We start from the raw sequence: 24,219 nt of genomic DNA on the forward strand, positions 1-24,219 counted from the left end.
TTGTCATTGAAAATACATAAATCATTGTTGGAAATGAAATCTTCTGTCTTCCCTTTATTGTTTGTATTGACACTTCCCCAAAGTTGATTATGCCATTTAAATCACCCATAACAATACAGGGCTTTGGGAGCTGGTCATTCAGGGCTTGAAGATCAGCTTGACGGAGATTTGAAGATGGAGGAACATAAAGACAGCACGAGGTAAAAAACAATATGCATAGTGACACGTACTGCAACAGCCTGAAGTGGGGTATTAAGAGAAACAGGACTGTGAATGATGCCCTGGCCCACTACAACAGAAGATCCTCCCGTAGCCTTATCACCTGGAGAGGAAAAGCTGTGATATTATTCATAATATCGTAAATCGAATTTATTCGTTGTCTTCAGGAAAGTTTCTTGTAAGCAAAATGCTGATGGTTTAAAGTCTTGAATTAATACCTGTAAATCATTAAAATTATTCCTAAATCCTCTACAATTCCACTGTATGATGGGATTAAAACTCATGGAGGTTCAAGTGGTGTTCTGGAGTTGGAGGAAAGTTCACTCCCATAGACAGGGTGAGAAGGGGTAAACTCCATCTCAAGAGGTTCAAACGGATTGTGAACCTCTACAGAGATGGGTTAAGAAGGAGGCTCCTCCAAATTTTGGAGAGCCCTGGTCGTTTTCTTTATCCGTTTCTCCGATGTTTTGTGTGTATTTTATTTTCAGAATTTTGGATTCATTCTGAAATATTGAACACGATTTGGAAGAAGCAACATGCTCGCTTGCGCACTCAGAGCTCTCATGAACTCCTGCACAACAGACACATACAGTTTTGCACCGTGGTCAAATTTTTGACACTGAAAACATCGGAGTGGGTTAGGCACATAAACCTCCACCCCGATGTTAAAGTATCCAGCTTTAATTGAACGTGGCAAATTTTGAAGATCAAAAGTGACAAGATACGTGTTAGTTTTTACTATTTAGTCATCTTGTTTTCTGGTGAAACGCTTTACAGCAGTAACACCTTGGGATTTTAGTTCCGCCACTATCTCTTCTTCATAGCACGCTGGTTTTCTTGGGGGAATTAGTCAGCAAAGAGCCGGAGTCACAGGAGACTAATCACAATTTTATTTACAAGAACAATTAACAATGAACAATATCTTAAAATATAGCTGAGGGTGACACAGAGAGTCGGTACAACCCTCTTGGCTGTGGGAGAGAGATCTGCTTGGTTAGGGCGACAAACCCCTTCTGCCTAACATTTTGCTTCAGTATGTATTTAACAAAAATTAGAACAATAAAAAGGAATATGATTGTTTGATACACGATGGGTTGTGCCCTATGCTAAATGAAAGGCTAGACAGAGGAGAATACTTAATCCTGTTAATCCTGTTGGCACTAATCTTGTTGACATATTTACTGGGTGCTTGGAAACAGATTATGGTATCATTATAGACGAGCTTGTATGGGGGCTAATCCTTAATGAGTCTAAGTTGAAATAATTGCTGAATGTTATTCTAATATAGGTGATGACAGATTTACTTAAATGTAATAGTTCAAGGCAATCTATAAGACTATGTAGACATATCTTTTGTCTGGGAGAAGGGATCTTGATACCTTAGGCTAGCATTTATCTAAAAGCTTCAAATCTATTAAACTATGTAGACATAACTCTTGTGTTATTGAATAGTATGTCTAGGAGATGCGCTCCCATTACCTTAGGCTAGCATCTATCTAAAAAGCTATAACTGAAACTACTCATATTTTATATATGCATTTTATCTGATGATAAGTATTACTTGCTAAACTATAATTATATGAAATGATGTATAAATATTACACCATGATAACTCATAAAAGCACTTGATGTGGATCTGATTATTATAGGAAAACTTAAGTATAAATGTTATATCATGATAACTTCCCCTCCGTCTGAAAAAAGTTTGGACCCCAAACGTGTAAAATAAAATAATTATGGCTTAGATGGACAATGTATTCAGTTAAACTGGTAGTATATTAAATAACAAATATTATAGAGTCTCTTTGGTGTAAGGAATGTAAAAGTTCTTTCTTCTGTCAGCAGGGAATCTGGATGTGGAGCTGGCTTAAAGCTTGTCTTGGCACTCTGTACTGGTGGTTTTGGGGTGATGTAGGAGGCCTTGGGATAGTTCCACATCCTGGTTTGAGGTTTAAGGATATTGGCTGTGTCCATTATCCGTTATAGAGGCTTTGCATGGAAAACAAAGAGAAAGAGAGTTAGCATGTTCAAATAATATGTCATATTTAAAAATTATCCACACTTCCTCAGTTCGTATGTAATAAGTAAAAAATAAAACAAATATGATAATTATGATGTAAAAGATCAGTGCATAATTATTACTTAATGGTGTCATGACCAGGAAGAATGTATTGGCGGCAAATTACACAAAGTATACTGAACCAAATTAAAAACTTCACAATCCTAAAATTTTAACATTTTGACCAGTTATCATTGTGGGCCCTTATTGTGTATTTAAACAGTAATGGCCACGTATTGTCTTCAGATAACACCCGTTTTTGTGCAGGTGAATCGATCAAAATCATGTGCACAGCACTATAGTGGCAAAAGTGGTTTTTCACGTGCAACTGGTCACGTGGCCATAATACCGCACGTGTTTTCAAACATACTTGTTAGCAGTCATTAACAAAAAAAGAAAAACACAAGAAAACAAAAGTCTTTCCAGCCATTTGTTATGCCACGCCTTTCAAATGTGCAACGTGAACGTGCCATCGGCATGTTGCAGACGGGAACAGCTGAAGTCGCAAGGACGATGGGTTAACGTTGTAGTCGACGGACTGTTTATGATTTACAGACGCGTCTACAGCAAACGGGTACCACCGCTGATCGCCCTCGGCCATGTCAACCACGTGTGACATCACATGCAGAGGATCGTCAGATTGTCTTACGTCACCTCCGTAACCGATTTTTGACGGCTACATCAACCAGAAATGAACTGTTTAGGGGTAGACTGAGTGCGCAAACTGTTCGAAACCGTCTGAGAACTGCTCACCTTCAAGCACGACGGCCATACTGCGGGCCGATTCTGACTCAATACACAGACGTCAACGTCAATTGTGGGCACAGCGACACTTACGATGGACTCAGAGGAATTGGAATCAAGTCGTCTTCAGTGATGAACCCCGATTTAATCTTCGATTTGCTGATGGTAGGGCGAGGGTGTGGAGGCGCCGTCATCAACGTTACGCCCAGTATTGTGTACAGGAAGTTGACAGATTTCGAGGCGGAAGTGTCATGGTGTGGGGTGCTTTCTGTGGCAATGCACTTTCAAGGCTTCTTGTCATCCGTGGCAACCTCAACGCTGCTGCTTACCGCGATCAGGTACTGGCACCAGAACTTCTGCCTTTTATGACAGCACATGGACTCGGTTTGATCTTCCAACACGACAATGCCAGACCCCACACAACAATTTTGACAAGGAATTTCCTTCAGAATGCGGGAGTCAACGTAATGGACTGGCAGTCAAGGTCTCCCGACCTTAATCCCATCGAACATGTCTGGGATGCTCTTGGCAGAAGTCTGCGCACTCTCCAGAACCAACCACAGAATTTGCAAGATCTTTGCACCATTTTGCAGCAACAATGGCGTCGTCTTCCCAATCATGTGTTCACAAGCATCCCAAGATCCATGCAGAGGCGTTGTGTGGCAGTTGTCAACGCACATGGTGGCAATACACGCTACTGAACTTGTGTGCCATCAGATTCTCGTGCTTGGGACTTATGATTTAAACTGTTGATGTTATTATCGAATACCGTAGGTGCTTGGAACAAATTATGGTTACCACCGTTAATAAAATCCTTCTTTGGATATTAATGATTAAAAATTACCTTCTTTGATACATTTGTCCGTTGTATATCATATATGGGATTACTTTTAAAAATGTGAAGTTTTTAATTTGACTCAGTATATTCAAAACAATCTAGCAGTAAACGGTTCATCATCTTTTTAGATTGACTTTCTTGTCTACAGGCAATAACATCGAGCTCTTCAAGTCATCCATTCATTTTAGATGTTTTAGAACAATACAATGACCTTGCTTCTGGCCAATACGACATTGTCTTTTGCTGGTTGCCCAGTCATGTTGGAATAGCAGGTAACACTATGGCTGATGCTGCAGCAAAAGCAGCTCTCGACAAGTCTGTGACACCACTTCTTATACCATACAGCGACTACAAACCTTTAATTAGATGTTATATCAAAGACCTAATGCAGAAGAAGTGGGACACTCAAGTGGGTATAAATAAATTACATGCAATAAAGGCAAAGATCGGTATACCTACTTGGGTTGTCAGTCCAGATTTGAAGAAGTCGTATTAAGACGATGCCGTTTTGGCCATTCTCGTTATACTCATGGACATTCGTTTAAAGGTGAGGATACTCCATTCTGCATCCCTTGTGATGACAGAATCACAGTCAAACATGTCTTGCTTGACTGTATCGATTTTCCATCACAAGGGATAATTTTTCCAGGTTTCATTGATAAGGTAAGTACTCGTTTAATTCTTTTTTAAAAAAAAAGAAATCGAGTTAATAGATACATTTTGATAATATGTATTGTAAAAAGTATGTGATTTTAATTTGCAATTGGTAAGAGGGTACCTAAGTCCCACTTCATTCAAAGAATTTCATTTCCGTGGTTTTAATCGTAGAAGTCTTGTGGTTTTTTTTAATGCTTTGGCTAAAACTTACTAACAATAACCAGTAGCCAGAGGGATGGTGTAAATCCTGCTGGGGTACTATGTAGGAAGCAGAAGTACCGTAAGTCCCCTTGGTACCTAGTATGGTGACCTACCTTTGGTAACTGGTGATCTATAGCCAATTTTGATTGTGTATTATTATGAATAGTTCAAATTTTATGATGATATGCTAGTTTTAAATCTACATCTGTGATAATCTAGTTATTTTACTGTCCTTCGTTGACAGGTTTTACAGTTCAGTTTTGTGTTTCATTAATATTTAACTTGATTTTGTCACGATATGGCTGAAATATTGCCGAGGTGACTGTAAACATTAACTCACTCACTCCTACATATCTACTACACGGGTATAAAAGACGAATTTAAGCCTGATGCTGTAATATTTTTTTTTGTCTAGAGGTAAATATCATTTGGATTTACTTAATTCAATATATCAGTGTGGATAATCATGTGTCAAAGTTGTAAAATGTAAACACCAATCACTGGTGCTGCTCGAATATTAAGGGAAAGTTGACAATTGGAAAGCTGAAGGCATCTCTCTTATTATTAAGAACTAATAACTAACTTACAAAGTTAGCTATAGCCATAATACTTCCTCGTTTGAAGTTCTAACGTTCTAATTTCCGAATCCACAAGTAACAAAACCAGAAGTACTTCGATACACACTGAACTTGGACCATGGGATTTCTGCTCTTATGAAGAAAGGAACTGTTTTTTCGAAACAGTGACATAATCCAAAATAGAATTAATAATAATGTTATTATAAGCTGAGAAAGAACAATGAGTCTTTCAGATTACAGGTTTTAATGCATGAAGAATATGTATTCTGAAACCGGAAATTAGACAATTCAAAAAGGAAGTAGTAAGAGCTTTGTTGTAGAAGGAGCCCTGTTGCAATAAGTCGTGACCTACTTATACCTGAAGTCTATTGAATGATTGGGTATGGTTTTGATGGTTCTATGCCGCTTTTAGCAATGTTCCAGCAATATCACGGAGGGGTCACCATAAATGAGCTTCACACATTGAACCCATGGTGCAAATCTAACCCAAGCCTTCAAGGTGACGAGCGAACGCTTTGACCTCTAGGCTACACCACCATTCCTTCTAATTGAGTTAAAACGATGACGAACATTGGTTCATTGCTTTTGCTTCTGATGAACCAAAGGTGAGACCGTCTGAGTGGACCTCCACGTGTGTCCACCATGATAGTGCAGCAAGAAGGACTGTCACTTTGAGCCTGACATTGCTGCTTCAAACTATATTGATATTTGCTACCATAACAACCGTCTACGCAGATAATAGGATATATTAATAATCACCCCCATCAGGGCACAAACAATTGCAATCGACAAAACTATGAAATAGATGGAGACATCTGCATTCGAAACCTTAGACCTACAAAAAGTGTCCATAGCATTGTCGGACAAGGTGACATCTCGATCTACCGTGAATGTAGTGTACCTATGTTGGAAGGGGAAAACATCACATCTTTGTGTCTTTGTTTAACCCCGCTCTTAGCAATATTCCAGCTATATGACGGCGGTCTGTAAATAATCGAGCATGGACCAGACAATCTAGTGATTGATATCGCAATCCACGCAATTGGGATCGATGACATGTATCAACCAAGTCAGCGAGCCTGACCATCCGATCCCGTTAGTCGCATCTTACGACAAGCATAGTCGCCTTTTATGGCAAGTATAGGTTGCTGATCATGAAGACCTATTCTACCCCGGATCTTCACGGGTCATTAGCAAGTAGATGAATGAGACACTATTTAAAAGGGTATTTTGAAATTGGAGTGTTTGAAGAAAGCTTTCAATACTTGCACAGTTATACATAAATATGGCGTCTGTGGAGGTCAGAGGTCAAAGTTGTGACTTCAAACTGTGAGTATGGCCTGTCAACCAGCGAAACGTAAGCGACACGCAGTTAGTGCGCGGGTGTTTCAGACAACGAACAATTCAGCTGTTATCATTGGTGGAATATGTAGTTAAACACACCTATTGCTTCAGTTAGAACGTTTCAGTGTTAAGAGGCAAATCCGACGGACATTCAGTAAAGCAAACAGACAATCAATACCGTGCACACTGTTTCATGCACAAGATCGAACTTGATACGTCAATGAATCAATTGAAAGTTATCTTCTATTTTCAACAACACGAACATATGGCCGGGTGATGAGTGCCATCAACAGAAATTAATACAGACAACTCTGATCGCTTGCTGCTATTTATTACGTTGTAGTACAAAGACCCAATGACGAGCAGTTTGGGTTTATATGCCAAAGGTGGCGCGTGTCACATGAATGTGTTGTTATGTTGAAGGTAAAGTGGTGACGGTGACTTCGCACAGAGACAAGGCTTCGCCAGGAAGTTTTACCTTCTTGGTGATCCTCAAGTAACGCCCGGTAGTGGGCGTGTCACAAGTCAAGGTTACTGCCTCTCCTCGACCAACTTGTTCTTCACGGGATGTGCACTTATGAGGGGTGACCTCTGTGTCGCCTGAGCAGCTTGATGGCAGTTGATCATAAAGATCAATCTGGATGTTGGAGAGCCACTTGTCTATATAGAGGTTCAGTAAAATACTTTAACCATTAACATTTGTTTTCATTGAATAACAAACAATTTGTGAGAATCATATAATGATCAAAGAGACAACGTTTATATTTACATACATATGCCACAGTGAATGCTTGTCATAATAGGCGACCAACAGGTGGTCAGGCTTGCTGACTTAGTTGATGCATGTTATTGTTTTCCAGTTATGTGTATCGGTGATGCCGATCACTGGACTGTCTTGGTCCAGGCTCGATTATTTGCAGACTGCCATCATAGAGCTGCAGTATTGCTGAGTGTGGCGTTAAACAATAACAAAAAAAACCCTTTAAAATGCCAATACACGCGTAAATCCGCATGTAAGAGACAGTATCAAAATCCTCAAAAATTGCAAAATGATATAAATATTAATTGATTATCACACAAAATGTTTAAGAATCTTACACAAGATGGAAGCAACGCCCATACAACGTGTTTACATTTGTGTGACAGCACACTTACATTTGTCATCATTCCGGTTTGTGATCTCCACACTTAAGACAGTAGCTGCCCCATTCAGATCCATCTGCCACCAGGGAGCATCGCCAGTCTCACTTACAGTCAAAGAACAGGTGCTGACGTCATCATCAGTCGCCACCATAGCATTGGTGGAGGGGACAGCAACAGAACTTTGGAGAGCAAAACCTTTCCTTTCTATCGTTACACCTATACGAACCATAAACAAGAGCTATACGTACCATAAACAAGAGCTATACGTACCATAAACAAGATACAAATGTAGCTGGTGGTGATACTTTGATCAGTCTAGCTTCATGAAACAACACATATATTACTGGATACGGTCACACAGGTATTCAATATTCACAACTAGAAATAACATTTAACAACCAGAGGCTTGTTTGGTTTAAAGTTAGACATTTGTTCACACAGTTCTAATCCATGTAAATGTTACCTCCTACGTTCACTTCGCATAACGTCAGACGCTCGTTGTAACCCAGCGAAATTCGGATGTAATATGCAACAACAGGAGAGTCGCATTTAATAGTTTCTGTTGCCTGAACTTGATCCTGGTGCTTTTTGCATAAATGCGGTTGTGCTTCAGGATTGTTTGTGGGATCTTCTTCAAAGCCTTCAATTATCACGTTTTTCAAGCGATTGGCTGAAGAGAAACAAACATATCATCATCATTCCATGTTCCATAATCACCTAGGTCCACAATACATGTAAAGGAAAATGATGGTGACAAACAAAACATACCACAGCAGTCCTTTCTGTTTGTCAGTGTTATGTTGTGAATTTCACTCTTCGCACTTAGATGTCCAAGCCACCAGGGATGGGAGTTCCTGGAACTCGTGTGAGTACACGACCTTCCATCATACATTGGATTGGTATTGCCATCAATTGCCCGAGTAGCCACTCCTCCATTAGCAGTTGAACTTGATGTTGCGGACGTGAAAGTAGGTTTTCCTACAATACGAATGCACTGGAGAATGTCCTATGATGACATATATTGCTATAAGGCTCACATACTGCTTAATAACACATGCATATTTCTAGCCACTGCCAAATTGATCATATGTGCTGTGATCGATTAATTTCATGTTACTCTTTTGAAACTATATCATACCAACATAGATATATCCTCCATGTAAGGGAAATCAAAACCTCTTAATCTATCAATCTGATGGTTTAAAGCCTGGTTGACATCTAATTAGATTTGATGTAGATTAAATTTGATGGATAACCTTAATATGCAAACGAAAGCATTTTAAACTAAAGACAAACCAGTTGCAGTGTTGCCAAGTACTGCCTGCAGTTGAGCCGTGACAAGGCACTGCTCTTTCATCTTCTTTTGCACGGCTTTGTTCCTTTCTTCAGACTCTTTTGCAACACTTTGGAGATTCTTCGTCAGTGACTGCACCTTCCCCTTTATTGTCGTTGCCTCTTTATCCTGTTGCTCAAACCTGTCCTTCAGCTGTTGTACCGTGCCTCTTGTCTCCTTTAATTCAGCTTTTACCTTAGCCTCTATTGCTTCAGTGGCAGCATTGATGGCTTTAGCATTGTCGTCTTTCGTCTGGTCTCCAAAAGGGTCTCCCGGGTTTCCAGATTTTGTTTGTTTGAATCCGGAGTTCGAACCGGCGAATACAGGTGCCTCGAATCCCTGAAACTGGGCTTCTGCCAGCCCCAAACAAGATACGAATACCACATAGTACAATCGTGTCATCTTACCAGATTGGCGATGTGGCATAAATGACTTAGGAAAATATTGAAGCAGTGGTTATATTTATACCAACTACATAAAGACCCATTATTAGCAAATTGATTTCTGTAAACCTTGAGCAAATGTGATGTCCTTGATATCAATATAGAATTGTTACTGGAAAATCATTCTCTAAGATAAATTTAATATTCTGTCGAATCTCAAAACGAATTGAACAAAAGAATAAACAACTATAAATTGAGCTTATTATGTTGATTGGATTCAGATCAGTCAATATATGATTTATGGAATGCCAATTGAGATGAAAGATATATACACGCATTGTGTATTCATTATATGTTCTCTAGTAATAAAGATGGAAAGATTTGAAAGTGAAGGCCACCTGTTCTCAATATCTTAGATGGCCACCATTAGAGTTCCGAGCTGACTGGCATCGTCGTCTCATGGAAGCAATCAGATACGGAATTGTGGCCTTGGGGATGTTTACACTTAACCCTGATACGTTCTAATTGAAGCAGTGGGTCTAACTACATATTCCACCAGACCGCCTCTGTTGTCTAGTGGTAGAGCGTCTGCCCGGAGAGCGGAAGGTCCGGGGTTCGATCCCCGGCCGTGTCATACCAAAAGACGTTAATAGATGGTACTTGTTGTTACCCTGTCTGGCGCTCGGCATTAAGGTGCTAAAACAAGGTCTGGTCGGCTCGAAGTCAGTATAGTGTCTTTGAGTGGGGTATTCATGTTAAACTGCAGCATGGTATCTTAGTGAGCTAGCACTATAAATCGGCATTAGACCACACAAACACACACACGTGCATGCACGTCGCTTTATAAGTGCAATAATCTTGGACGCGATGTTAAACCCCATTTCACCTCACCTCAGCTCACATATTCCACCAATGATAACAGCTGAATTGTTCGTTGTCTGAAACGCCTGGGCACTCACGGATATATACTCTGCATCAAAGGAAACGCAAAAGTGATATCATATGTATATTTAATATATCATATGCGTAAGTGAGTGAGTATGGTTTTACGCCGCGTTTAGCAATATTCCAGCAATATCACGGCGGGGAACAACAGAAATGGGCTTCACACATTGTACTAATGTTGGGAATCGAACCCAGGTCTTCGGCGTGACGAGTGAATGCTTTAACCACTAAGCTAACCGGTCGCCCCTCATATAATTATTCAACAGATGGTCGGGCGTTGTCTTGTTGGAAAATGGCGTTCGTTTGTTGCATACTGGGAAGGACGTGTGGCCGAAGAATATCATCCATGTAACGTTGTGCTGTGAAACCCTCGAAGTCTGTTCTACCTCGTAAGAGATGGCTGCAACATCATCACACTACCGCCAACAAATCTTTCAACTTAAGGCATGCAGTTTTGCAAACATATTCTTACAAGCTTTGCCTGCTTAAATCATTGATATATTTACACAGTGAAACGTACATATAAAGACGTGTGGATGTTATCTGTAATGTCGATGTAGGGAAAATAATCATAGTTTACAATATTCTTTCTTCAAACCCCCAAAACACAGTTGTCAAGAATGTTATTCAGAATAACTATGTCATGTAATTAGAAGCAGTGGATATATTTATACCAAGTACATTTACCTCAAGTAATCATTTTGGAAATAATGAGTCAGTATATTTGGTATCAATAATCAGCAGTGGGATGAATTCATGTAGAGTAATGCCTGTAGCTATACTTTCATGAAAAAAATACTTTGGTATCAAGAAGTGAGTGAGTGAGTGAGTTAAAATCTTCCATTGCATCGACAATATTGCAGACATATCGCGTTGAGAACAAGATAATAATATCTAATTCCTGTCAATAAAGGACAGTAAAATGGTTGGGTAAATATCACAATTAAGTAATAAAACAAACCAGATCAAATTTAAAACACCATTAAGTACATAGAATAATGATATCAATTAGAAATAGGCTATGAACCACCAGCAACCAAAGTTAGACCCCCGCACTGGGGATCATGGGGACTAACATTACTTTTGCTTCCTGCATGATTCCCAAGCAGGATTTATGTCATCACTTTGGACACCATTGGCTGTACGATATGCTAGCCAATATTAAAAAAGACACAACATAATTTCTAAAACACTTGTCAATATTATATACTTTGATTGAGAATGGATTTATGTGTCACTGGCAGGAGGACAATATTTATATGAAATATTGAATTTTTGTAGATTTGTCAATAGTCGAAAACATTCAGATGTTGTGAATATCTTTTCAGAAAACTAATATCGCTATTTCACAATACAACACATGGTCTCGTTCGTCAAAACATTGACCCTCATCTGAAATATGGAAGATATATTGATAATTGGTGGCCATATTAGATTATGCAAATTAGACATATTTCCCAAACTAGGATTGCTTGGGACTTTTAGTATGTTGTTTTCGGGACCTTGTAGAAATGCATTGTGGTGAAATATATTCTGTTGCAATTTGCTCCAGGTTGAGTGAAAAAAAATGGCATAGATTGCCTGGACAACTGGACGACAACTTCGTGTGACAAGTAGGAACCCTAGTGACAGTGACAGGGCGAATATTGAGTCAGTATTAGCGGCTATAACAACATTGTCTACGAAGTTTGATGATACAGTGAGGTCATCACATGAGACTGTCAATACATCGCTGGACTCTATGAACTCCCAACTGGAGGTGAGGTGAGGTGAAATGGGGTTTAACGTCGCGTCCAAGATTATTGCACTTATATAGCGACGTGCATGCACGTGTGTGTGTTTGTGTGGCTGCTTGTACTAGTCCGGACTAATGCCGATTTATAGTGCTAGCTCACTGAGATACCATGCCGCAGTTAAACATGAATACCCCACTCAGACACAGTATACTGACTCCGAGCCGACCAGTCCTTGTTTTAGCCCCTTAATGCCGAGCGCCAGACAGGGTAACAACAAGTACCATCTTTGAACGTCTTTTGGTATGACGCGGCCGGGGATCGAACCCCGGATCTTCCTCTCTCCGGGCGGATGCTCTACCATTAGACCACGGAGGCGATCACTCCCAACTGGAGAATCTGACAAACAAATGTGATTGTCTTGCACACGAAAATGTGAAATAGTAAGACTCTGTCTTTAGGTTGGAAAATACTTGATTACCTGGAGAATCAAAGTAGTTGTTCCTATATTATTTTACCGAAGGATCGGAAAATACGGCAAGAATGGTTACCAAAGATAAATTTGAGCTTGACGATGGCATTATGTATATCAATAGCGCTCACAGAATAATGAACGGTAAAGTTATAATTGCCAAAATACTAGATGGCCACGACAGAAGGAAATATCTGAAGCGGCAGCAAACGGAAGCAAACAAACCAATGCCTGTCGTTACCAGGGAACATTTACAAAGCATGTGCTGAAACATTAATGGACTGAAGAATAGGCTGAATAACGCTGACCTAATGTCCTTGTTTACCCAATTCTTTTTTTTTAGTTTACTGGAAATTTGGAAAAATTGTATTCAAGAAAGTATAGAATCTAGGTTTCCATTATATAATAATAAATGTCTCTTGCATCTGAATGATAGTAGATATCCCAGATAGTGATATCTTTTAATGACACAACTGGATGAAGCAGATAGGAAAACAGGGGCAAGTGGTGTTAGGTATTTACTTTTCAGTTTGGGTTTTGGTGATGTATGGCTATCCCAGAACATTGATTATATACATCTCTTCTTGGTAGTATTCAAGAAACGTTTGCGTGAGTGTAATATCAAGATTCTTTCTGATAAAATGAATTAAGCTACAAGGTTACGGAATTATGTACAAGTTCAAACAATGTTAAATACCGAGTATTATGTTATGAATATAAGGGATAGGGAATTCAGAAGGTTTTTATGCATATTGAAATTTAGAAGAGTTGCCTATTTAAACAACTTTGGGACGAAGGTAGGGACTTTGTCGTCATATCCTATGAATTTAGCAAATATGTCAAGGAATGTTTGACTATACGACTTACTTACTTGTGACTATGTGAAATATGTAACTTTATATGTATGAAATGTACATGGCGTATTAAATTAAGCAATATGAATGTAGTGGATCTTGCAAAAGCTTCAACTGAGAGAGAAAAGCCACCCAATTGGACCCAAACAGGACCTCTTCATATTTCGTAGTTGTAGTTGTAGTTGTAGTTGTTGTTGTTTAACCCCAAACTCCGCAATATTCCAGCTATATGACGGCGGTCTGTAAGTAATCGAGTCCGGACTAGACAATCCAGTGATTGACATCATGATCATCGATGTACGCAATTGAGTTACGACGACGTGCATCCAACCAAGTCAGCGAGCCTGACCACCCGATCCCTTTAGTCGCCTCTTACGGGAAGCATATTCGCCATTTACGGCAAGTATGGGTTGCTGAAAACCTATTCTACCCTGGATCTTCACGGGTCTCATATCTCGTACTTATCTTAATATGGTGAATAATTATATTGAAAGAGAATTGTTATCGACCTATTGGCTGCTTGTGGCATCTACTTGATGTTATATGTGTCCAGTGTATAAGCATTGATTTGAAATAAACAAGACTTGCTGTTACATGAATGTATGCATGAGTGATGCTTCTCAATCACTGTGACTTCGTCACTTAATTCAATCGCGAATAAGAAAATGCGTCAAAGGATTATCTCACTGCTGTTGCAGTTTTCCATACCTGATTACTCAGTTTAGTCTCCCTTACTACGTTGAAGGGAGATTTTTATCCATCTTGCAAGCTCAAGGATAGGCAGATTAACATATACAAGAACCATGTGTTCTTACACCTTACTGATTTAATTGCACAATATTACCCGAGAGCCTGGTACAAATGGCTCTATAAATGACATCTCGATGAGTGGGTGAGTGCGTATGGTTTTACACCACTTAGCAGTATTCAAGCAATATCACGGCGGGGGACACCAGAAATAGGCTGCACATATTGTACCCATGTGGGAATCGAACCCAGGCCTTCGGTTTGACGAGCGAACGCTTTAATCACGAGGCTACCCCTCAGCGTTCATGAGATATTGAAGTTAGATACATGTTGAACACATTACCTTGTTCAATAAACTGACTTTTCACTTATTATTTTTAATGTTCACACTAACCACATTATCAATAAGAGTTGAACGATAAGAATGCGTAAATAAATACTTATCTTCTGGACGAAAAAGTCCATCAAAATCTAATGGGTTTAAAGTAATATTCAAGCTCAGATTGAAAATAAAAACGACAAAACACTTTCCATATTCAAATAGTCAATTCCCTTCCACTGATTTACCCACCTGAACTAGAACTAAAAGAGACCGGTGTGACAGCCTCATCTGTTTGATATTTAGATCTATGAATAAAGATTCAAAGTGGCGAAGCACACTCCACAAGACAGTATGGCAAAATGATTTCGAGCAGCTCAAACTTCTGGAGAACCGTGAAGGTCTGGGGAAGAATAGGTCTTCAGCAACCCATGCTTGCCGTAAAAGGCGACTGTGCTTGTCGTAAAAGGCGACTAACGGGATCGGGTGGTCAGGCTCGCTGACTTGGTTGATGCATGTCATCGATCCCAATTGCGTGGATCAATGCTCATGATATCACTCACTGGATTGTCTGGTCAAGACTCGATTATTTACAGATCGCCGTCATATCATATAGCTGGAATATTGCTGAGTGCGCAACAAACCAACAAACCAACCAACCAAACCTCTGGTGTTTACATTTCACAACTTTTGAGATACGACCGAGCATGCTCTTTATTCCAAGATTTCAAAGAGCACCATACGACTATTGCTCAGAAATTGTTTGATCAAAGTTACAACATTCAACGCCTCAGAATAGCGCTCATACATTTTTATGGTACGCGTGTTGAGGATGAATAATTGACCTGCCTTTGCGTGTGTTTGTGACAGGTGCCACTGGTGGGACAGGACACGCTCCCCTTTTCGCGAACACCTGGTATCATCACTATGTTTTAGTGATTCACGAACACATGCTCCTAATGTAGTACGGAACCGTACAATCGACCTCCATTGAATATGGAAACGGTGTTGTCACTTTTATTCAACAACTGTTTTGACTTTGCCAATCCGAGCAGAAAGAAACCGATCAGCAAGAAGGGGAGCACAACTGGTTCCCATGGGGATGCCTACTTCTCTCTTATCATGTCTTACCCCGTAGTTGGTCGATGATCACCACGATTTGTAACAGATGGACCAAGAAATAAAGTTGGGCTTTCCATGGACAAATATACAAAAACAGAAGCGTCCATTGTACGATTTGTACCACACGTATATCATAAGCATGTGTCTGTTAATCATCATCGAACAGTGACGATACCAGGTGTTTACGTGGAAAGCTGGCGTATCCTGCACCACTCGCCAAAAACACGCAAAGGCGTGTTCACATCCAAAATAGTCAAAACACGGTCAAAATAGGGAATTGTATCAGAAATCATTTTGATCAAATTTGAAAATGTCTTCCACATATCCCATAAAACATTTTGAAAGCTTTTCTAGGACCTTGAGTGTTATAACCCTGATCAAACACGTTTGAGCAAGATCCTTACAGTGATCTTTGAAATCTTAGAAGAAGAAGAATGCTCGATTGTACCTCAGAAGTTGTGAAATTAGACACTAAAGGCTGGAGCCGCTGGAATATTGATCCACATGATGGGAAAACACTTTGGATCCATAATGACGCCTATTTTGTATAAATCATAAGTTCAGTGGCATATATCCTGGCTTGGTATGAATTATATGTAATTTTCTTTTGCCAAATTATAAATATTTATGGTCAATCTTTTTTAAGAGTTGCCCTTAACTTTGATAAAGGTGTAGAATTTCTGTCATGTAGTGAAATATTAGTATTCCACATTCTTATTTTCGAAGGAGAAAATTATTCATGAGATTTTTTTGATCTTGTAAACGTGAAGTTGGATGACATCAGCTTTTCGAAGAGAATATGAGTCCTTTGATCCAACATTTCTGGGTGTGAGATCTTTAAGTGAGTGAGAGAGTGAATATGGTTTTACGCCGCTTTTTAGCAATAGTCCAGCAATATAAGATGGTGCAATATCATTATTTTTTTACTTTAAAACATACAAAGTTTACATTCTTTCCTTCGTTCTAATATAAAACGTCAAAACAAGAGAATACTCAGTTTGGACCACCTGCCGGAACAGATTTTATTTTGGTATGATAGGCAAAATTATGTTGAAAATTATCTGAATTGGCAACTGATAATCAGTGATGAAACCATGGACTCGTGAAGAAAGGTAAGCATTCTCTGCTCTACTTGTAACACCCGCCATTTACACAATTTGCTTGAAAAAGAAAGTGAATCGAAAGAGTACGTTTTTTGCGAGACTTTATGCTGCCTATCAGTCAGTTCCGGATGAAATAATTTCTCACTGCATACCAAAAGTAAAGAAAAATACCTAAGGAATAGTTACAGTCAGTTAGGTTTCGTAAATCCCGAAATAAGTGTATGCCTTGTTTAACAGCCTTGAATGACTAGTTTCTGCTTTGTATGATATTTCTTTTACAGATTTTCATCTTGTTCAAAAGGTTATTCTTTCCTTAGATTATCATGACTGGTATGGTAGTTATGATAATAATGGTCAAGTAAATGCATTATGTGAATATCGATTGTTTGAAGACACATTGACTGTTGAATCGTATGTTAGTTTTGTTTCAAGTAGATCTGAGCGTAGTATTACGAGTAGATTTCTTACGGCACTCTGTCGAACACGATGTAGATGTTAATGTGTCGGTCCAAACATTTCGTTTGTAGTTGACTCAGCTTAATTGATAAAGGATGAATTAATCCCTCTTGTCATACAGTTTCGTGGAGAGACTTTTGCAATATGGAATCTTTATGCATTGATCTACATATGAAACAGAGGAGATGATTTCACAGGTATCCTTGATTTCAAGTTCAGGTGGATAAATCAGTAGAAGGGATTAGGATACTAGTGATTGATGGTTATTTAGGAGATAACCTACTGTGTTTTGAAATTTGATGAGGTTTATCTCCATTCTACCATGATGGTAAGAGTGCTTTGAAAACGGTGCCCTCTAGAAACGTGTAATTACACACGGGTACAAAGGCCCCTCATCTTTAGAACATTCCAAAAAGGAGACACAGGTAGTTATAAATATAACAAATATTACTAAAATTAAAGATTAAAAACTTATGGCCTTGACAAGATCAAAGTAACCCTCCAGTTGTTCACCGTGACAATCAGAGGACAGTCACGATCCGTAGGGGCGGTCGGGTAGCCTAGTGGTTAAAGTGTTCGCTCATCACGCCGAAGACCCAGGTTCGATTCCCGACATGGGTACAATGTTTGAAGCCCAGTTCTGGTGTCCCCTGCTGTGATATAGCTGGAATATTGCTAAAAAGCGGCGTCAAACCATACTCACTCACGATCTGTAGATAAATTTAACATTAACATGGTGACGTAGTTTCACATATTGTTTTCTCAGTTAACATCAGATTGCATTTGCTCACATATTTGTCATTTTTCTGAATCTTTGAAGATCGATAAGTAGCTAGATCTGTGGTCACCGCGTTTTTAACTAACGCCCCATTATGTTTGTCATTAGGGGTGAACAATATGGACATACAATTCAAATCATGTTAACTTTGACCATTGTTGAAGGATTTTGGATAGACAACTTATACAGATGACTATATACACGTCTATGACATAGTGAAAAATGAGCACACCTGTATTCTACAAGAGTAACACTGACATATTGAACTGAGTAATTCAAAATTATATTTTGCTCAAGACAAAAGGCTTAAAAGTGTCTTTTATACCCGTGTGGTACAGATGTAGGAAGTGTAAAAGATCATCCCCACTGATCGCGTGACAGTTGGACCAAGCGAAATATGATCAGCTCTCCTCTATTCTGCTATATGGAATTAAGTAATTACAAATGATCATTTTCTCAAGACAAAAAAAGTACTTCAGCATAAGGCTTAAAATCGTCTCTTATACCCGTGTTGTAGTGATATGGGAAGTGTATACCATCATCTCCACTGTTTACAACATAATCACGTCACAGTTGGACCAAGGGAAATATAATGCAGGTGCAGGTCATGATCAGGTGTCACGTTTCCATACTGGAACACAGATTTTTTAATATGAAATGAATGTTTGTGCATGTATATTTTCTTTGTTTATGTTTAAGTATATTCATGACAGTGCAGTGTACATAGACTCTGCAAACATAAAGAGATGCAAAAGTCGTAAAATCGTATATATCTAACAGAGTGTTGCCGACAAAATTATTTATGGCCGTGAGTGTTATCAACTGAAATCATTACAGACAACCCTGGTCGCAAAAGTAATAAAATCGTTGATATCTAAAAGAGTGTTGCCGACAAAATTAATTATGGCCATGAGAGTCATCAACTGAAATTAGTATATACCAGGTTTTTAATCGTAGAATATTTGTTTGTTTTCATATTTGCTAAACTACTCCATAATCACCAGTAACTGAAGGGATGGTGTAAATCCTGCCGGGGTCCATGCAGGTAGCAAAGGTACTGTGAGTCTCCATGTGGCCTACCTATAGGTTGCTGTTGATATAGAGCCCAATATTACATTGTATTGTATTGTATGAATAGTCACGTTTTATGGTCATTTACTTGTTTTAAACCTACATCTGTGATAATCTTGTTCTTTTACTATCCTTTGTCGACAGGTTTGTATTCTCAATTGATGTGAGGGGCGGTCGGGTAGCCTAGTGGTTAAAGCGTCCGCTCGTCACGCCGAAGACCCGGGTTCGAATCCCGACATGGGTACAATGTGTGAAGCCCATTTCTGGTGTCCCCCGCCGTGATATTGCTGGAATATTGCTAATAGCGTCGTAAAACCAAACTCACTCACTCACTCACTCACTCTAAATTGATGTATTGTACCATTTGATATCGTCATTATTGCCCTCTCTCAAAACGTCAGTTATCTATCCTTGGCGGACACTATATGGCTGATATATTGCTGATGTGACTTTAAATACTCACTCACTCACTCACTCACTCACTCACTCACTCACTCACTCACTCACTCACTGTTTATGTAGTTAAACATACCTATTGCTTCAGTTAGAACGTTTCAGTGTTAAGAGGCAAATCCGATGGACATTCAGTAAAGCAAACAGACAATCAATACCGTGCACACTGTTTCATGAACAAGATCGAACTTGATACGTAAACGAATCAATTGAAAGTTATCTTCTATTTTCAACAACACGAACATATGGCCGGGTCATGAGTGCCATCAACAGAAATTAATACAGACAACTCTGATCGTTTGCTGTTATTTATTACGTTGTAGTACAAAGACCCAATGACGAGCAGTTTGGGTTCATATGCCAGAGGTACGTAATTTAGATATATATTGCAAAGATAATTTAATGCGACGTTGATGAAGGGACGGCTCATCAGCCTCCAAAAACAGACTTTGTATCGGCGAAGTTCGGAAGGTTCCAAGGCAAAGCCTCAGGCTTTGATGGTGAATAGGATCTAGAACTTTTAAATTGCTTTTACAGGCTCCACCATAAATGATGGAGCCATAATCTAGTTTGGAGCGGAAATGTGCTCTGTATAGTTGAAGGAGGGTTTTCTGATCCCCTCCACACTTAGAGTTTGAGACAACTTTTAGTAAGTCCAGGGCTTTCAGACATTTATTCTTCAAATATTTAATGTGAGGCAGGAAAGTCAAATGGTGATAAAGAATTATACCCAGGAACTTGGCTTCTTTTTACAACCTAAATAGGAGTGTTATCTAAAATTAGTTCCTGATCTTTGTGCGGTTTATATTTTCTACAAAAATGAATACAATTTGTTTTAGATTTTGAGAACTTAAATCCATTTTCCAAAGACCATTTTTGGATTTTATTTAAACATAGTTGCAGTTGCCTTTCAATTGTATGCATGTTTTTGCCACGACAGGAAATATTGAAATCATCCACAAAAAGTGATCCATCAATTGAAATATTTAAAACTTTAGAGAGACTATTTATTTCAATACTAAACAATGTGACAGACAAAATAATGCCTTGTGGGACACCCTGATCCTGACTATAATGATCAGACAGGGTAGAACCCACGCGGACTTGAAATTGCCTGTCAGGTAAAAACCTGGATATAAATTGAGGCAAACGGCCTCTTAATCCAAAATCATTTAAATCTTTTAAAATACCGTGCTTCCATGCAGTGTCATATGCTTTTTCTAGATCGAAAAAGATAGACACTGCATGTTACTTTTTTATTATTGCATTCGTAACGAATGACTTTAATCGAACTAAATGGTCAATGGTACTGCGATTTTCACGAAAACCACATTGAATATTTGTTATTAAATTATTGGATTCTAAGTACCACGTGAGTCTATTATTGACCATGCGTTCCATGGTTTTGCAAAACGCAGCTAGTCAGTGAAATGGGTCTATAATTTGAAGGATTGGTATAATCCCGTCCCAGTTTTGGTATAGGAATAACTATGGCATCACGCCATGATGAAGGAAACTTACCAGATGTCCAGATATCGTCAAATAGTAGCTAGAGAGTTTTTAAACAAGGTTCCGGTAAATGTTTCAAGAGTTGAAAATGTATGTTTTCAGCTCCACAAGCAGTATCACGAGCTTGCCCAAGGGCAGTATGGAGCTCATGAATGGAAAATATTTCATTGTAGTCTTCCCCATTATCTGATTTAAAATTAATGTTTGTCGTTTCCTGCTGCTGTTGGCATTTTTGAAATTTAGGTACATAGTTAGTCGAGGAAGAATGTGTTGCCAAAGTTCCTCCCAGTTTATTAGCAATATCTGAACTATCCGTAAGCAATTCATCCCCATTTTTTAAGGTGGTGGATGCTGGCTTTGGAACTCTTACCTTTGATCTTTTGGATCATGTTCCATACTTTAGACATCAGAGTCTGTGAATTTATTTTTGTAACATAGTTCTGTCAAGATTGTCGTTTATTTTGTTTAAATGTTCGTCTGGCCTTAGCATTTACGATTTTATATTTATTCAAATTATGGACCATAGGATGGCGACGGAAAAAGTGTTCAGCTTTTTTCCTTGCCTTCCTAGCTTGTTTGCAGTCATTAATAAACCATGGTTTACGGATGTGAGGATTTGCAGAGGACTTAGGAATACAGGTATCAGCTATTTTATTCAGTTCATCAGAAAAAGCTTGTATTTGGATCAGATATGTCAGTAAAAAGTGCAGGTGTTAATTTGTTTGAAGCTAGTATTTCAAACAATGGCCAGTTGGCTTTTGAAAAGTTCCATCTTGTTGAACGAGGAACGTCAGATGGGATGACAGGTTTTTATATTGTCGGGAAATGGTCACTGCCACAGAGGTCATCGTGGACTGACCATTTGAATTCATTAAGCAGATCAGAGTTTGTAAGAGACAGATCAAGCGATGAGTACGTACCTGTGCCAGGATAATAAATAGGTTTTAGAATTGTCATTGAAAATACATAAATCATTGTTAGAAATGAAATCTTCTGTCTTCCCTTTATTGTTTGTATTGACACTTCCCCAAAGTTGATTATGCCATTTAAATCACCCATAACAATACAGGGCTTTGGGAGCCGGTCATTCAGGGCTTGAAGATCAGCTTGACTGAGATTTGAAGATGGAGGAACATAAAGACAGCACGAGGTTAAAAACAATATGCATAGTGACACGTACTGCAACAGCCTGAAGTGGGGTATTAAGAGAAACAGGACTGTGAATGATGCCCTGGCTCACTACAACAGAAGATCCTCCCGTAGCCTTATCACCTGGAGGGGAAAAGCTGTGATATTATTCATAATATCGTAAATCGAATTTATCCGTTGTCTTCAGGAAAGTTTCTTGTAAGCAAAATGCTGATGGTTTAAAGTCTTGAATTAATACCTGTAAATCATTAAGATTATTCCTAAATCCTCTACAATTCCACTGTATGATGGGATTAAAACTCATGGAGGTTCAAGTGGTGTTCTGGAGTTGGAGGGAAGTTCACTCCCATAGACAGGGTGAGAAGGGGTAAACTCCATCTCAAGAGGTTCAAACGGATTGTGAACCTCTACAGAGATGGGTAAAGAAGGAGGCTCCTCCAAATGTTGGAGAGCCCTGGTCTTTTTCTTTATCCGTTTCTTTTCCTTTTTTTTTTGTCAAATGGGTATCGCCCTTAAGTGGTTCAACTTGATTTTCTGATGTTTGATCATCTTGTATGGTTTCTGTTCGAGAAGAAGTAGTCACTGAAAGAGGCGTTTGAAACTGGCTGATTTTGATGGACTCATCAGAAATGATACGCGTATGTTGTATCCATGATATGTCTGTTTGACAGTGTGTTGAAATTGTGAGAGCTTTTGCGGCTGGAATTAGAGAAGAGATTGTAGCGGAATAAGTTTTGGCAACAGTTATTTGAGACAGGGGCTGAACTAATTTTTTTGCTTCTAGATAAGTGATGTTTTGTGTGTATTTTATTTTCAGAATTTTGGATTCATTCTGAAATATTTAACACGATTTGGAAGAAGCAACATGCTCGCCATCAACGTTTTTACATTTGAGTGTTTCATTTGCGCACTCAGAGCTCTCATGAACTCCTTTCCCAAAGACACATACAGTTTTGCACCGTGGTCAAATTTTTGACACTGAAAGCATCGGAGTGGGTTAGGCAAATAAACCTCCACCCCGATGTTAAAGTATCCAGCTTTAATTGAACGTGGCAAATTTTGAAGATTAAAAGTGACAAGATACGTGTTAGTTTTTACCATTGAATCATCTTGTTTTCTGGTGAAACACTTTACAGCAGTAACACCTTGGGATTTTAGTTCCGCCACTATCTCTTCTTCACTCATGTCAGCAAGACAACGAGCATAGTCTCTGATGATGCCTCGACACGAATTCAGTGCCCTGTGCACCGAGACAACACCCTTGGTGGCAACAAACTGCTGTAAACCCAGCAGATTAACAGATTGCTGCCTCCTTGCACATTCGACAAGAAGTGAACCGCTTCGGAGGCGAGTGACATTTTTCACTGTACCACAAACGCTTTCAATGCCTTTGGAAATGGCAAATGGATTTAATTTTAATGGGTTACCATCGGCAGATGTAATACCACTAAGAACCTCGGCCAAGAATCAACATTTTGAGGTACTGCTTCTTCACCAGAAGAAACAGAGTCTACATGTTGACGTTTGTAAGTTTTTGATGAACCAGATTGAGTGTGGTGAGACATGGTGTAAGTAATAGGATTCAGCATCTCTGATCCCCACCCGCCATCGAGTGTCAACAAGGACGATGTTGCATTGGAAGCCAGCCTGCAACAACAGGGCTACACGGGTGCTATATCTAAAAGAATACATGCCAGGCTGGTTCGGCATATGACACATTTCTAAAGAATACAGAAAACAGAGGTCCGTATCACCAGATTTGTCCATGATCCACCGCCTTCAGGCATAGGAGTCTAGGCAAAATTCATTATATCATAATTTAGATGATAATATTCCCTGACTAAAAGCTATTTGGAATATTGATGGTCTTGTGAAATTCAAATTTCCATGCACAGGGCATGACGTGACCAGCCGATTGATAGAATCGGGCCAATTCTACCATTCGTCTAGGTGAAAGGGTCAAAGTGGTGTGTTGGGCAAAAGGAACACCGGTTCCTGGCTCCAGTGCC

General features: G+C 39.1%; 2 protein-coding genes across 3 annotated transcripts in view; both read right to left on the reverse strand.

The window, feature by feature from the left end:
- Window positions 1-24,219, reverse strand: part of LOC124140612 — a 93,583-nt gene that overhangs the window by 59,915 nt on the left and 9,449 nt on the right. The window lies entirely within an intron of this gene.
- LOC124132389 lies at window positions 6,953-9,535 on the reverse strand. Its single transcript, XM_046496282.2, has 5 exons — window positions 9,080-9,535; window positions 8,552-8,761; window positions 8,247-8,453; window positions 7,796-7,999; window positions 6,953-7,300 (listed from the first exon to the last, which is right to left on the reverse strand). Exons 1-5 carry the CDS (start codon window positions 9,516-9,518, stop codon window positions 7,053-7,055), a joined length of 1,308 nt encoding a protein of 435 aa, XP_046352238.2. The 5' UTR covers window positions 9,519-9,535; the 3' UTR covers window positions 6,953-7,052.

This window comes from Haliotis rufescens, unplaced genomic scaffold (genome assembly GCF_023055435.1).
Source record: "Haliotis rufescens isolate VD_foot unplaced genomic scaffold, xgHalRufe1.0.p SCAF_3, whole genome shotgun sequence".
NCBI lineage: Eukaryota > Metazoa > Mollusca > Gastropoda > Lepetellida > Haliotidae > Haliotis > Haliotis rufescens.

What these genes read in the sequence shown, in the direction of transcription:
- LOC124132389 (XM_046496282.2), bottom strand. Translation starts at nt 9,518, where the DNA reads ATGACACGATTGTACTATGTGGTATTCGTATCTTGTTTGGGGCTGGCA. An exon ending in ACTTGGCAACACTGCAACTG is followed by an intron (nt 8,762 to 9,079) that starts GTTTGTCTTTAG and finishes TTCGTATTGTAG; the next exon opens with GAAAACCTACTTTCACGTCC. An exon ending in AAACAGAAAGGACTGCTGTG is followed by an intron (nt 8,454 to 8,551) that starts GTATGTTTTGTT and finishes GTTTCTCTTCAG; the next exon opens with CCAATCGCTTGAAAAACGTG.